The sequence below is a fragment of the Rutidosis leptorrhynchoides genome, chromosome 2 (assembly GCF_046630445.1).
Source record: "Rutidosis leptorrhynchoides isolate AG116_Rl617_1_P2 chromosome 2, CSIRO_AGI_Rlap_v1, whole genome shotgun sequence".
Lineage (NCBI taxonomy): Eukaryota > Viridiplantae > Streptophyta > Magnoliopsida > Asterales > Asteraceae > Rutidosis > Rutidosis leptorrhynchoides.
In genome coordinates, this window is record NC_092334.1 from 676,380,836 (window position 1) to 676,397,442 (window position 16,607).

The 16,607-nt window shown below is 35.4% G+C and overlaps 1 protein-coding gene across 1 annotated transcript; it reads right to left on the minus strand.

The window, feature by feature from the left end:
* Nucleotides 1–887: 887 nt before the first annotated feature.
* LOC139890275 (transcription factor MYB25-like) lies at nt 888–1,565 on the minus strand. The gene has a single exon (XM_071873168.1). It carries the CDS (start codon nt 1,563–1,565, stop codon nt 888–890), a length of 678 nt encoding a protein of 225 aa, XP_071729269.1.
* Nucleotides 1,566–16,607: the final 15,042 nt, after the last annotated feature.

Below are 16,607 nucleotides of genomic sequence, written 5' to 3' on the forward strand. Positions count from 1 at the left end.
GTCAAAGACATTTGAGTTTTAGCCGGGTCGTCTTTCGTTTTCGGATTGAATCGGTTAGAAATGGATGCTAATATCTCCTCTCGTTTTGATTATTTTCCTTCTTAGTATAGCTTTCTCTTTAATTGCTTGTCGCTTGTGCTTGTTTGTCGGAGCTCGGGTTGTAAGTTTTTAGTTTAGTTGAGCTCGTAAGTTTTTTTTTTTTTTTTTTTTTTTTTTTTTTTTTATGGTTATACTTGGAGCTTTATCTTTTGGATAGAGTTTTTTCTAGTGTTGTAAAAAACGGAAAAACGGGGGTGTAGACGGATTTTGGAGTGCCCCGTCCCGTTTATACATAAAACGTTTGAAAAAACGGAAATCGGCCAAAAAACGGTCAAAAGACGGTCAAACACGGTCCGAGACGGGATAAAACGGGTTTTTCTGATTTTTTTCAAGTTTAAAAAAAAAAAAAAAAAATTAAACGCTGTGCTATTACTTAGGGTTTCTTTTTTTATGTTTGAAATGTTGAAGTAATTAAACATGTGTGAAATGCTTATGTTTGGAATAATGTAATGTACAAAAAAAAAATATATATATATATATATATATATATATATATATATATATATATATATATATATATATATATATATATATATAACATTTTTATTTAAAAGTCAACGTTAGTCAACATCTATCTAGACCTCCGTCTCGACCCCGTCGACCGTCTCGACCCTTTTAGGACCCGACCGTCTCGACCCCGTCTCACGTCTTTTGCAACCTTGGTTTTTTCATTATGTTATACGGAGTATATAATTTTAAGCTTTTAGAAAAAAATAAAAATAAATAAATAATAAAAACTTAATTTAAAAAAAAAAAAACCTAAAATCAGTAATAAATTCAGCAAATATTTAAATGTTAATGCTACCAGAATTCTCATTAACATAGTCCCTAACTTCCTTCGCAATCACTCCTCTCATAACATCCCAGAACCCCACCGGAATATTCTCCGTCAAACTCTTCTCCGGCGACCCACATCCATCCATTCCCGGCGGTGCCAACGTAAGCACCGTCATTGGGTCATCATCGTCCGCCATCACCTCCTCTTCCACCGGATTCCCAAATCTCAAAACCTCAAACTCCGATTCCACATTCGCCGGAATTTCAATTCTCCGTTTCTTCAACGTCGAATTCCAATGATTTTTCACCGCATTATCCGTCCGTCCTGGAAGAAGTCTTGCAATAGTTGCCCACCGGTTACCGTACTGCCCATGTGCCGCAAGAATGATCTCATCTTCCGCCTGAGAAAACGGCCGGTGTTGTACGTCGGGACTCAGCTGATTGCACCACCGGAGCCGGCAAGATTTACCTGACCGACCGTTAATATATTTGCTAATAAGAGACCAATTTCTAGCACCATACGAGTCAACAAGTTTGGTCAAGATTCGATCTTCTTCCACACTCCACGGACCTTTTATTTTATCCGTTTTGTTTGGGCATCGAGGTTTTTGACCCGAATGAGATGAGTCTGATAAATCTGATGAAGACGTAGTTGTTGTTGTTGACGAGCATCTATTTAATTCTTCCATTGCAAATATTGTCTACAAAAATTACGTTTTTTTTTTTTTAATAAGGACGTAATTTGTAATTAGGGTTTGGGTTGATGGTGAATAAGGTGGAGTGAATTTGAGTGTGAGAGTGTTATTTGAAGTACTATATATAGAGAGTGATTAAAAAAAATGGTGCATGCACATGTGAAGAATAAAGGGGGGTTCTTGGAAATTGGCTTTTGTAAAGTTGGTGAATATAAGTTGTTTAAATAATGTATGTGTGTTTTGATAATGTGATTGTGTTATCTAAGACAAACAAACTTAATTGTATTTTATTGGATGATTTTCATACGACAAAATTGATGAAATGGTCCCTGTGATTTGTACCAAAAAGCTGGTTTAGTCCCTGTGATTTTTTTTGACGTATTTCGTCCTTATGGTATGTTAATGTTGCTGATTTAGTCCCTATTTCTGACGGACGTTAAAAATAACCTGATGTTATGCGAGGTGTATATAAAATAGCTTATATTTTACTAGGAAAAACTATTAAATACGATACAATTTTACACAAGATATTTATTTATTTATAGAATGGATATACTTAAACCTTGCTACAACACTTATAGGCAGTGTACCTAATCGTACAGTAGTGTAGTTTTTAGTAAGTCTGGTTCGTTCCACAGGGAAATCTTTAAACAAAGCTCAACGCTATATTAGTTTACTTTTATAAAAATACAAATATATATATATAAGTAATATTATTTATAAAGGGGGGTTTTTACCGTTTAATGACCGGTTTGTCGATTTTAAGACTTTAGTCGCAGTTAAAACCTAATGTAAAATATAAAATAAATACAAGACTTAAATTAAAGCGTAAAGTAAATAACGATAATGAAATTGCGAATAATAAAAGTGCGATAAAATAAACTTGCGATAATTAAAAAGGACGATAATTAAAAGTGCAATTAAATAACAATAAATAAAGGTGCGATAATTAGAAGTGCAATTAAATATAAAATAAAGGAAATTAAATATGAAATAAAAGAATTATGCTTATTTAAACTTCCGTAATCATGATGTTTGACGTGTTGATTTTAGTTTTATGCCCATGGGTTAATTGTCCTTTGTCCTGGATTATTTAATATGTCCGTCTGGTTTTTGTCCATAACAGTCCATCAGTCATAAATATAAAGTGCGAGTGTCCTCATCAAATTATTCTTATACCTGAAGTTAAATATTCCAACTAATTGGGGATTCGAATTGTAACAAGGTTTTAATACTTTGTTTAATGAATACACCAGGTTATCGACTGCGTGTAAACCAAGGTTTTACTACTTTGTTAACAATTACACCAATTACCCTTGAATGTAATTTCACCCCTGTTTTAATTATTCTAGTGGCTATTAATCCATTCCCGTGTCCGGTTAAATGAACGATTATTCGTACATATAAATACCCCGCCCATCGTGTCCGATTGAGTGTATATGGTAATTTATAGGGACGCCCAATTGTAAATCTTTATATTAACATTAACAAACTTTCATTTAGTTAAACAAATATAAAGCTCATTAATAGCCCATAGTCTAATTTCCACAAGTGTCGTTCTGTTGTCCAAACCCCAATTATGGTACAAAGCCCAATTACCCAATTTTAGTAATTAGCCCAACATCATGATTACTTCGTTTTAAATAAGCATAATAATAACTTAGCTACGAGACATTAATATAAAAAGGTTGAACATAACTTACAATGATTAAAAATAGCGTAGCGTTACACGGACAGAATTTCGACTTACACCCTTACAACATTCGCTAACATACCCTTATTATTAGAATTAAAATTAAAATTAAAATATAAATTATATATATATATATATATCGTTTACGTATGATAAGAGAAGAAAAAGATTATGAATTGCGATCAGAATTCGGTTGCTTTTATAGGAAAAGTTGATTTTTGGGGCTCCGCGACTCGCGGTGATTTTGGCCTTCAAACTCCGCGAGTCGCGGAGAATGAATTTACAGCTCAGTCCTTGGAGTCTTTCTCTGCCGACGGTTTTATTTATAAATATAATATATATATAATTAATATAATTAATTATATATTATATTATATTTATATGCATAGTTAACTTGTAATTTTTAGTCCGTTGCGTCGAGCGTTAAGAGTTGACTCTGGTCCCGGTTCCGGATTTTCGAACGTCCTTGCGTACAATTTAATATCTTGTACTTTGCGTTTTGAATCTTGTACTCTTGTAATTTCGAGACGTTTCTTATCAATAATTGGAACCTTTTTGATTGTCTTTTGTACTTTTGAGCTTTTTGGTCGTTTGCGTCTTCAATTCGTCGAATCTGTCTTTTGTCTTCACCTTTTATTATTTAAACGAATATCACTTGTAAATAGAACAATTGCAACTAAAAGCTTGTCTTTCTTGATGAATAATGCTATAAAATATATGTTCATTTTTAGCATTATCAAATATTCCCACACTTGAGCGTTGCTTGTCCTCAAGCAATATCGTCTTGAAATACTAGAATCACTTCTTTATTCTTCACACTTTGTACATCAGTGATTTTCTATACGGTGATATAAACAATGGTAGTAACGATATGGTTTACAGTCCCACATGACTATAAAAATTTAGATCCATTAAGGAAATTGGATCTTTATGAAAACATTTGATCTTTTGAAAATTAAATCTAGTTTTTACCGTAGATAAGTTTTCCGGGATAACCCTTTACCGGTATTTGCAAAATATTTTTGTGGGTTTGGTGGGTTTCAGATTTGAAAATTTTAGCTCAAAACTTGCGGTTTTGTGTCACCCACTTGCTAACCTTGTATTTGGAAAGCAACACGTCCAGTTTACTTGTCCCGTATATTACCTTTCGGTAAACTACCGTCCGGTTGTAAAGGAAAGCGTTGAACAAGCAACTGTTAAGGCAATGTCCCCTGACATGCTTTTAATTATGGTCTATAACGTGTCGGACGCAATTACTATCCTTGGTAGGAGCAATAGTAAAGCTCACCCTTATAATTTTTCGGTATGGCACAAGGTCCTGTCTTTGACCACTATGCAACCTCCGTTCTTACGGTTGACACCCGATTTAGTTCAGGTGACCTAATGAATTCCAGGTGAATTCCTAGGATTTTACGTTCAATGGTAATGAACGCATTGAAAATAGGGTTTTCAGAAAACAAATCGGTTTGTAATTTTGATCAAAATATTTTCTCGTTCAAGCTCGAGTTTAGATATCATTGAATTCCATGAGTTTGTAATTCTCAATCTTTAAGGTCAATCTCTAGGATTGAGTAATATCAGTCTTAAAAGCTGATTTTTAATCTTTAAGGAGATTATCCTTTCTGGGGATCTGATTCATTAGTCTTATCCAGCTAATTTGCATGGTGCCCCCCCAATGTACGAGATAAATCCTTCTCATGGTTAGGATAAATCTGACCACTTGGCGACCCTGTTTAATGCTGAGGTCTGTGGATTTCCTGCTGATTTTAGTGATGACTTTTCTAGATTTTTCGTCAACCTACAGCTGGTCTGGACGACAACTTCATGACCTAAATCAAGAAGCGCGTTTCTTTTTCTGAAGACTTTACTTCCTTTTAATGATGGAATTGATTCATCGTGTAGATCCATCTCTTCTTTTCTTTCATCGGGTAAAACAGTTTAGTTTAGTCCAAAGCAAAAGTATTTTCAGTTATTTGTTACAGATATATGTGACATATGTTTAAGATAACTTGGTAAATTTTCCCACACTTGGCTTTTATTTTCCTTTTTATCGTCCTCTATTCCATTTTAAATGAATTTTAACATTTTAGTTTGTTTCTCAATTTATGTTCTTTCCGAGGTAACAATAATTTCGGTGTTAAAACCTAGTTTTATCGTTCATAAATATGTATAAACATGATTTTGAATTCATTTAATTGAAAATTTTGAAAAATTTTACTAGAATTGGGTAGTCAGTATATAAGACCAGGGCTGTTCTTTATTATCAGAGAGCACTAGATTCTAATACAACTACTGCTTTACTAGTATTTTTAATGGTAACCAAGTGTTTAAGATAAAAATTTTAAAATCCGAAAGAATTTAACCCCTTCCCACACTTAAGATCTTGCAATGCCCTCATTTGCAAGAAATCAGTAACAATTTAAATTATTGAGGGTGATTTGTGTGAAAATGATTAAATTTTTACCAAAGTTTCCAAATATATTGGCGTTTGTTTGCTGAATGATAAATGGTGCACATCATTTGTTCATTCCGTCTTGTTGTTATTTCACATATATTTTGCATCTTGTCGTCAAAATTAGTTGCTTTTGCTGAACTTAATGCCAGTCTTTGAAAATGCGTTGTTTTACCCTGTTGTGTACATAAGATAAACTGCAAACATATATACATATTTTTGAAGTTTGGTATATTACCCCACATTCAAAAATTATTAAAATCTAAGAATAAAAGTTAGATAATTATAAAAATGATTACAATATTAACAAAAGTATTAAACGTATCAATAATTACAAATTACAAAATAAAAAAAATAATAAGTAAACTAAGGATGATATTGGTACCAATAGGGGTTCCAGGCATAACCATAGGTGCTATAGAATACTTCGGCAGGATAATACGTAGGATATGGTGGCTGCATCTCTATAGACCAAGGAGGGAAGATGAGTTTCGGTGTAGGAATATAGTTTCTACCTATATGTTGGCAATGAGCTATGATTTGGTTCTGATGAACTTGCCAATCTTCAAATGCTCTCTGTCTAGCATTTTCGTATTCCTGAGAAGCTATAAACCTATGCATTTCTTGCATCTCATTCCCCCCTCCTACATTACCTTGCTGCTGGTTTCTCTCCACCTGTGGATGTCTACCATGGTATCGTACTGCGGCGTTATTTCGCCTCTTCAAAACTTTCGCACCATGGTATACATTTAAACCTATAGTATCGCGGGGTTCCGGCTCTTCTAGTAATAATCCCCCCCGACTTATATCCACACCGAGATATTCACCAATCAAAGTAATAAAAATACCACCTCCTATTATGCTATGTGGTCGCATCCCCCGAACCATAGCTGATAAATAATAACCCACACAATATGGTATACTTACAGCGCTTTGTGGGTCTCGAATACACATATGGTAAAAAAAATCTTGTTCATTTACCTTTTCTTTGTTTTTACCCCTTTGTGTAATCGAATTAGCTAAAAACCTATGTATCACTCTTAATTCGGCTCTATCTATATCCAAATAAGAGTAATTTCCCCCTTTGAAACGGTGATGGCTTGTCATTTGACTCCACACACCGTGTGTATCAAAATTTTCATCTATCTTTCTACCGTTTAGTATCAATCCTCTACAATCGGCAGACGCTAACTCCTCAGGCGTATATATACGTAAAGCCTGAGCCATGTCCAGTAAAGACATGTGGCGCATCGAACCGCCTAACAAAAATCTAATAAAAGAACGATCGGTTAAACTAGCTACCCGATCATTCAACTCTATACTACATAACAATTCTTCACACCATACTTTATATACAGGTCTACGTATGGTGAATAAATGTACCCAGTCATTAAAAGAAGAATTACCGTACCTCTGTACAAGTAATTCCCTAATTGGCCCGGCCAATTCTACAGCTTCTAAGGGTCCCCATTCTATGACCCTCGGTACCTCAACAACCTTAGAATGAAGAGTATGCAAACCCCGTTGATATTTTGGATAATCTATCCAAAGTCTGTCAAATCTCAGGTTCGGGTGCAACTCTTCCAAGTGCATATCAGAAAAGGTCATGACTGGATGAGGTATATCCTGCTTGTAGTAGTTATCCACCTCCTGTTGTTCCAAATTCTCAGCAGGAGCATTGCGGGCTTGGGATGAAGATTCACCCCTTTCATTCTGCAAAACACATCAAACACAATTTTTTGTGCATCCAAATATGCATTAGTGTCAGCAAAATCATCAATCAAAATAATTACAATGACATTATCAATTTATATCAAACTTAAGCTCATTTTCACATTTTTATCAAATCTACACTTTTTCAAATAAGCATATACGAAAATGTTCGCCAAGTTCATAAGCATTCAACTCAAATAACATGTCAAAATAATCATTACTAGCAATTAAACAAGTCTCAAATGGCATTATCTTTCAAAAATCAAGTTCATGAATTTTTAGACTTGAAAAAGTCCACTTTAATTCTCAAAATCATGTTTAGGCTCAAAGTTTGGATCATTTAACTACCTAGACATGTTACACTACTCAATTTAGCAACAATTCATGACAAAAATCGGCCATAACCTGTTTATATCAAAAAGCCCCAAATTTGCTCAAGAACACAAACCCTAGATTACTCAAAATTTGAAGTTTAAGGCTTCTAATCATGTTAAACAGCATCAATCTAGGTTATACAAGCATAATACATAAACAATTTAAGCCTAATTACACTAAAAAGCATCAAAATCAAATTGGGAAAAAAATTGCTCAAGAACATCAAATTTCGAATTAAATGGTGTTTAGGTGTAGAAATTTACCGTTTTTCTTGAGTAATTCTTAGATAGCATCCTTCTCAACATGATTTTAGCAAAAAATTTGGTGATTAACGGTTAAAAATTGGGATTTTTGGGGGTGTTTTTCGGGTGTAGAATTCGCAGGTTTTTAGTTTTTGTGGGTTGGGGACTGATCTGTTCTGCAGTTATATTTTTTTTTCGATTTTTAGTCTCTCCGCGACTCGCGGAGATTTACCCTTCAAACTCCGCGAGTCGCGGAGTTTGATATATATATATATATATATATATATATATATATATATATATATATATATATTTTTTTATAATCATTAACTTATTAAAACAATTAAGTAATTAATTTTAAAATTTTGTTTCCCTTGTTATTTAGGACGAGGTCGTTTCGGATCGATGTCCTAGTCCGTCCCTCGACAAAATTTTAAAATTTGTCTTTTTGTAGCGATTGTTTTAAAAGCTAAGATTTTTGGGTTTTTTCAATGTTTTTGGCATACTTTAATTCAATAAGATTAAAAATGATGATAATAAAAGTTCTCGTCCCTCCCTCGGGTAAAGCAATTTCGGTTCAAAGACCTAGTCTTCAACTTACGACGAATTTTAAAAATCATATTCTTAACTTAATGAGATAAAGTAAATTTTTGTTTTTAAATTCACACAACTTAAATATAAAATTCAAAATTAATATTAAAAATTCACACCAAACTTAAAATTTAAAATGCATAAAATTATAAATTTATATTTTAAAAATTCACACCAAACTTAATTTAAAAATTCATAAATTCATATCAAACTTATATTAATTTTTCAAATATTTACAATTTTAAATATATTGTTTTTACAAAATTTACAATATTAATTTAAGATTTAAATATTAATTTTAAAAACATGGTAAAAATAAATTTAAAAATCTTTTTGTCTTTTTATCCCACTTTAATCATTCAAATATTATCAAAAATATGCGCCCCTCTTTTCGGTAAAGTAATTTCGGTTCCAAGACCTAATTTAACTCATGACGAATTTTTGAAATATTTTGGGTTGATTGTTTAAAGATATTTATACCTTAAGAATAAACGTTAAATTTCGCAGTGATGTAATAAATTTTTGAATGATATCAATAATTTCGGTCGCCAAACCTAATTTTATTCAATACCAATTTAATACTTTTTAGCGAACAAATTAGCGTTTATTATCAAAAGGTTAAAAATAAAAATAAAAATAAAACCTGTACAGACATACCTGTGGAATAGATTTCTTAGTTATATGATCTATCCCATTCATAAGATAGTCGGTTTAATTGATTTTCCATGGCTACATAGGCGTAACCTCGAGCATTCCGTGTCTTTTCTTCTAAACATATGAACGGTCCGTCTCTGCATAAAGTAACAAATTCGGTATTTGAATAGGTTTGATTATTTGAACATTTACCTCCATGTGACCATTTTTCGCATTTGTGACATCGTTCTAAGTGTCGTGCTCTTCTTTTCGCTGCGGATTTTGATTTTCCTTTACCAAATTGTAACTTATTATCTTCGCATCTAGATTCTTTTCTAACTCCGTCCATTCTTTCTCTGATTACTGATACTATTTCACTCGGTAGTATGTCACTATTACGTTTAGTGATCAAAGCGTGTAGCATTAGACCATGGTTTATGTAACATCCCGCATTTTTCCGTTAAATTATTTTAACGCCCGTCTTTTTCTTTTTAAATAACACCCTTCGTATCTAAATTCGTATCCTTTGTTATGTAACATTTTAAATATTTTCGTTATCGGATTTTAATATCTCCCGTACTCCCGTGTAACTTAAAATAATTCGTTCGGTTATTTTCCGCACCCGATTCAAAGTTGAGGGACCAAACTTGCCAAAGTATCAAACTTTTGACTAGGTCAAAGAGTCAACCTCCTTCATCCCTTTCATTCATCCTCCCTTTTTCCATTTTTGATACTTTCAAACTCTCTCATTTCTCAAACATAAAATCATCATCCAAACCTCACCAAGGAAGTAAACATCAAAACAAACTACATATTCTTGATCCTCTCATCATCCTCTTCGATTTGATGCTAACTACTTCGATTTTGGGTAACATTTCTAAAACACTAGATTTCTTTAAATTCGTGTTCTTGACTTATAAAGTTGTTAATTAGTGTCTATGGCTCATTGTGATGTCGTGTATGTAATTTGTATGCCCGATTCGTTGTTTTTGGTGTAACTAGTTCAATATGAAAATTTCTTGCTAAATCCTTGATTTTGGATGATCAAATGTTGTTAGATTGTTAAAGTGCATGTTTTAAAAGTGTTACTAGTATCTTTAGCTTCGTTTTGATGTATAGGTTGATTAAGGAAACATCAAACTCATGACTATTGATTTTTGTGAATTTTCGTTAGAGTTTGATAGACTTTAAATGAACTTTTGATGATTTGAATGCCATGAAATGTTGTTAGTAAGTATTTAGTTGTATTACATGTTTCATTACCTTCAAAACGGCATATCATATGTATAAATTGGATTCCCGAAACTTAAATTGCAATTGATGAACTTGAAACCTTGATTTGGAACGTTTAACGAACTTTCGACGAGGTTTTTGTTGTCTTAAATGATGATTTTGATTTATGATATGTGGTTAGTTGTATTCCTTGTCGAAATAGCTTTCCGATGATATAAAATACATGTTCTAATTGTTTGCGGATCATAAATTGTGATTGTTTGAAGTTTGGGTCGTGCACTTGAGAAATTAAGCAAACAGGGCCTGGAAGGCAATTGGGACGCCGTCCTGATATTTGGGACGCCGTCCCACTCTTCATATTGGGACGCCGTCTTGATATTTGGGACGCCGTCCCACTCTTCATATCAGGACACCGTCCTGATTTTTGGGACACCGTCCTGATACACTAAAATGGGCTGTTTGCTTTGATCTTTTGACGTAAAATGTTTACTATGCTACGGACCTCCGATTAACATGAAACTTGGCTAACATGCTCATATATGATTATATAACTTAGAAAAATTGTCGGATACCCAACCCGACCTCGTTGACTTTTCCGTTGACTTTGACCCGACCAAGTTTGACTTTTTGTCAAACTTAACCAAATACTTATGCAACCTTTCTAACATGATTATTTACTTGTATCTTGCATGAAACTTGACTAGTTGATTCACATGTTAATATAATCGAGTCGTAACGAGCCATAGGACTAATTGAACATCTTTGACCGTTTGTGTTTACCGTTATTGATATAACCTATATGTTTAGGTCAAGACTAGCTTTGTCTTTGCACGCGTTTACTTGTTGAAGTACTTTTATAACTCTCGCACTCAAGGTGAGATCATAGTCCCACTTTTACTCTTTTTGAACTTATATTTGGGATGAGAAAACATAAACGATTCTTTTGAACTAAGTGAACACAAGAACGGGAAAACAAACATTCTACATAAGAGTTTAGAACAAAAATCCTCAATTCGATTATCATTAGTTACACTTGACGGGTGTAAGCGAGAACTTATGTTATATGGCCATATGGGTTGACAACCCTCATCTCTGACGGTTCGCTACCGTCTACGGATGAAATATATTTTTGAGAATCAGTGTTTGTTCTAGCACTATGGATGGGGTATACAATGGATGGAATGTTAAGCTTTGATAATTGGGTGCTCGTGAATATTAACTTTTAGAATGTATTACTATTATTTCAACTTTGCAAACCTTGTGGTTCGACTTACTTACTTTTACTCACTTACTTACTTAAACCTATGATTTCACCAACGTTTTCGTTGACAGATTTCTATGTTTTTCTCAGGTCTTGCACGATATGTGATACATGCTTCCGCTCATTATTTGATACTTGCATTGGATGTCGAGTATACGTGCATTTCATGGAGCGTCTTTTGACTTTACTTTAAACCGTGTCGCCTAGATTTCATTCGTATTATAACGTTGTAACTTAACTATTGGTTGAACAATTCTTGTAAACTTTGAAACAATCTTTATTTTGAAATGAAGGCGACATATTTTGGTCAAAAGTTATCTAAAAGACTTATAATCAGGTAATGGGACCCACGTAGCCGACGCCGTCACTTGACGATTTGTCGGGGTCGCTACAAGTGGTATCAGAGCTTTGGTTGTAGGGATTTAGAGTTCATTTGTGTCCACCCCGAGTCATAGGGTACATAGGTGAATCTAGACTACAACCGGCATATAGACTGAAGTAGGAATTATTTGACTAATTGTGCATTTATACTCGAACTCTTCTATCATATCTAACTCGTATTCGATCTTGATCTTACGTTGATAAATTTTGTTGATGCGCCACCTTGACTTTATGAAGTAATGTTAAATGCACATGAGAATCAGGGTAATATAATTTCCGGGATTATATTACGGTGATTCACATGGACGTTCCGACATTATGACATAGAGAATTTAAGGCGAGTCAAGGAAAATTTTCTCTCTATCCTTATTCCATGCCACGGTTAGTATTGTTGAAAATACTAACCAACGATATTCTTGTCTCATGAAGGAACAATGGCTCACCAAAGTCAACACAATACTCCTCTCGAAACTCTAGAACAAGCTCTTCAACGAATGATAACCACCGCCGTGGGTACGGCCGTGGCCGATCACTTTTCTAACAACAATAATCATGGAGCCGGTAATTCAATCGAAGGTTGCTCCTACAAGAACTTCATGAAGTACAATCCTCCCACTTTCGATGGAACCGGGGGACCGGTTACTCTCACCCGATGGTTTGAACAAATGGAGACCGTTTTTAACACAAGCGGTTGTCGAGACCAAGATAAGGTCAAGTTTTCCACCCTCACTTTCACCGGTATTGCTCTCTCATGGTGGAACACGTATGTACAATTAGTGGGAAGCGATGAAGCCCACACACTCTCTTGGACCGAATTAAGAGAAAGAATGATCACCGAATACTTCCCGCGCGACGAGACTCGGAGGCTCGAACAGGGTCTAAGGAATTTAAAAACGGTCGGGAATGACCTCGGAACTTATAATCAACGGTTCACCGAACTAGTCTCAATGTGTCCAAATCTCATGACTCCCGAATCCCTAAGAGTCGAACTTTACATGGATGGCCTCCCTAAGAGCATTCAACACGGGGTAATGGCATCCCAACCCACTAACCTACAAGAGGCTTTAACCAAGGCCCGCCAAACTTTAGAAACGGCGAATGAAATGGAAGCACCGGCACCAATGGTCGAGAACCACCCGAGTAACAACAAAAGAACATGGGAAGCCTCTCAATCAAGCAACCACAACAATAACAACAACCCCGCCAAGAAGCCTTTACCTCCAACGACAAGAAAGGCTATGCCGGAAAACTACCTTTTTGTAACGAATGCCACAAGCATCACTTTGAAGGATGTGGCAGGTTTCGCCACCGGTGCCAAGGACCCGTCGCTCGAAAGATGCCCAACGCACACAGATCGGGTGCTTGCTTCGAATGTGGCCAACTGGGTCATTTTAGGAATGTGTGCCCAAATAAGAAAATCAACCCCAACGCACGCCGTTGAACCTTCAACATCGACACCTAGGATGCCCGGAACGACGATGGACTAGTAACGGGTACGTTTCTTCACAACAAACCGTATACTTCATACTTATTCGATTCCATTACCGCTAGACGTTTTATAACCAAGTCTTTGACTCGTGCTCTTTGCACTCCACTTTTTCCCTAGACACTACTTAGGCAATTTAAGTGACCAACGGAATATATTCTGTGCCTATAAATTTTATCAGAGGATATACGTTAAGAATTATGACTTGACACCTATAGAACTAAGGAGCTCAAAACCTATTCGTTAAGGAGAAATTTTTTTTTTCTTCTTTCTTTCCTACAATTATGTATGGATTTTTGTGAACTAAATAATTTTCGGTTGGAAACCGATACCCACTTCCTCGTATCCATGACCTCATGATTATTTGCGTGAAACTCGTGTGTATTCCAAATCGACCTCCGTTCCGGTTATCACCAATTGGGGGTTAAGGGAGACGATGTCTCCTAAGCCATCTTCCGAACTCGCAACGTTAGTTGTAAATCTCTCTTAGTACCGTCGATTTATTTAGGACTCCGTCCGTATTCATGAACCTCCTAAACCACGTATGCAAACTTATCTAGACAAATATGTTATCGTATTTATAGATGACATCTTAACTTATTCAACTAAGTCCAATTTTCTAGACTATGATGTTAATGGTCAAGGCATTACAATCAATCTCGAAATCAAGCCACATGTAATCAGGGAACTCTCCCAACTCAGACTTGTATTCGTAAAAATCTTAGATCTCACCGGTTCTTACCGAAAATTCATTTCTGACTTTTCTCGTGTTACACGACTTTAATCTCTCCGCGATCGAACCTTGAGCGTGATTCTTCACACCAACATTTCTAGCTAAATTCGTACAACACCAGATGGGACTCAAATATGGAAATATTTCTACTTGGACGCCGAAAGGCATACTCCCTCGACTCGAAATCAACGGAACGGAAATTCGTTATTTTGCACGAAGAATTCAAATACTAAATTGTGGATCCGATCGATATTCTCGTCATCACGTACCACACTACATACCTCTGTTATTTCACCGTTACCGTCTGATATTACTGGAAATTAAGATAACACACAATCCAACGATACTTCACTCTTCTTTGACTTAACGCCCTTGTGTTTCTGATAATCGGTCAACTACTATTCAACCCCGAACTATACAACTACGTGTACTATCTCGTTTCTCTTTCAGACTTCAACTTTTGACAACTAGAGGCAAGTTATGGCAACCTCGAGATGCAAGCTCATCCTATTCTAAGTCCTCATTTCACTCCTATCTTTATCGCTCGCATTTCCGTTTAAAGAAACTCCTTGTAACATTTCTCCATGGATAGAGAAATTCCTCATATTACATTAGTATTCGCCACGAGGGTGAATAGTCCTAACGAACATTTTTCGAACCCTAACTGACTTGTTCAAACATATCCTAAGAGATTCTATTCCAACACGGAGTATCTTTGTCAATTATCCCGTATCGAAATACTCGTTTCGCCTCTAGTTTTACAAGAAACCTTGGAGACCCGCTTAGACATGAGTACCGCGTACCACCCACAAACAGACGAACCGAACAAACGAACGATTTACGTCTTCGAAAGACATGTTTCAAACTTGCATGGTCGCTTTTAGTAGATCCCTCTTACAACAGTAGTTACCACTCGTGTGTTCACACGCACTTTCCGAAACCCTATATGACCGCTAATGTCATACCCCTGTTCATTTAACCAAAGCATGCGGCAAGCAAATCGCCGAATCTGAACACCATCAAGAAACAATAATTGAGATCGTTCAAGTCCGAGGAGGGCTAGAGACAACCCATGGTCGCCAGAAGAGTTATACCAAACTTAGATGAAAACCTCACAAATCCCAGTGTGTAATCGCGTAATATTGAGAAACCGCACCTTGGAAAGGTGAAATCCATTTTAGGAAATCGAGAAAGGCTATATCTGCAATATTGAACCTTTTGAAACCTTGGGGCGTATTGGAACCGCTTCCTACCGTTTAGAACTTCCGATGCAATTAAGTTTTCGTTTACCCTACTTTTCGTGTAACAAACTTAGAAACGTGTCCTGCGGAACAGGAACGTGCAATCCTGCTAGATACATCAACTATTGATGACAAACTTCTCTTCATAGGGGAAAACCAGTTGAAACTGGGGATCGTAAAACCAAACCTTAATACAACGTAAAACCCTGACTATCCAAATTCATGAGAACACTCAAGGACGTACTTTCACTTATTCATAGCATTGACAACGTAAAGTCTCGAGTAGGAGATATCGACTACTACTTTCAACTAAATTTCGGGACGAAATTTCTTTTGAGGTGTGGATAATGTAACATCCCGCATTTTTCCGTTAAATTATTTTAACGCCCGTCTTTTTCTTTTTAAATAACACCCTTCGTATCTAAATTCGTATCCTTTGTTATGTAACATTTTAAATATTTTCGTTATCGGATTTTAATATCTCCCGTACTCCCGTGTAACTTAAAATAATTCGTTCGGTTATTTTCCGCACCCGATTCAAAGTTGAGGGACCAAACTTGCCAAAGTATCAAACTTTTGACTAGGTCAAAGAGTCAACCTCCTTCATCCCTTTCATTCATCCTCCCTTTTTCCATTTTTGATACTTTCAAACTCTCTCATTTCTCAAACATAAAATCATCATCCAAACCTCACCAAGGAAGTAAACATCAAAACAAACTACATATTCTTGATCCTCTCATCATCCTCTTCGATTTGATGCTAACTACTTCGATTTTGGGTAACATTTCTAAAACACTAGATTTCTTTAAATTCGTGTTCTTGACTTATAAAGTTGTTAATTAGTGTCTATGGCTCATTGTGATGTCGTGTATGTAATTTGTATGCCCGATTCGTTGTTTTTGGTGTAACTAGTTCAATATGAAAATTTCTTGCTAAATCCTTGATTTTGGATGATCAAATGTTGTTAGATTGTTAAAGTGCATGTTTTAAAAGTGTTACTAG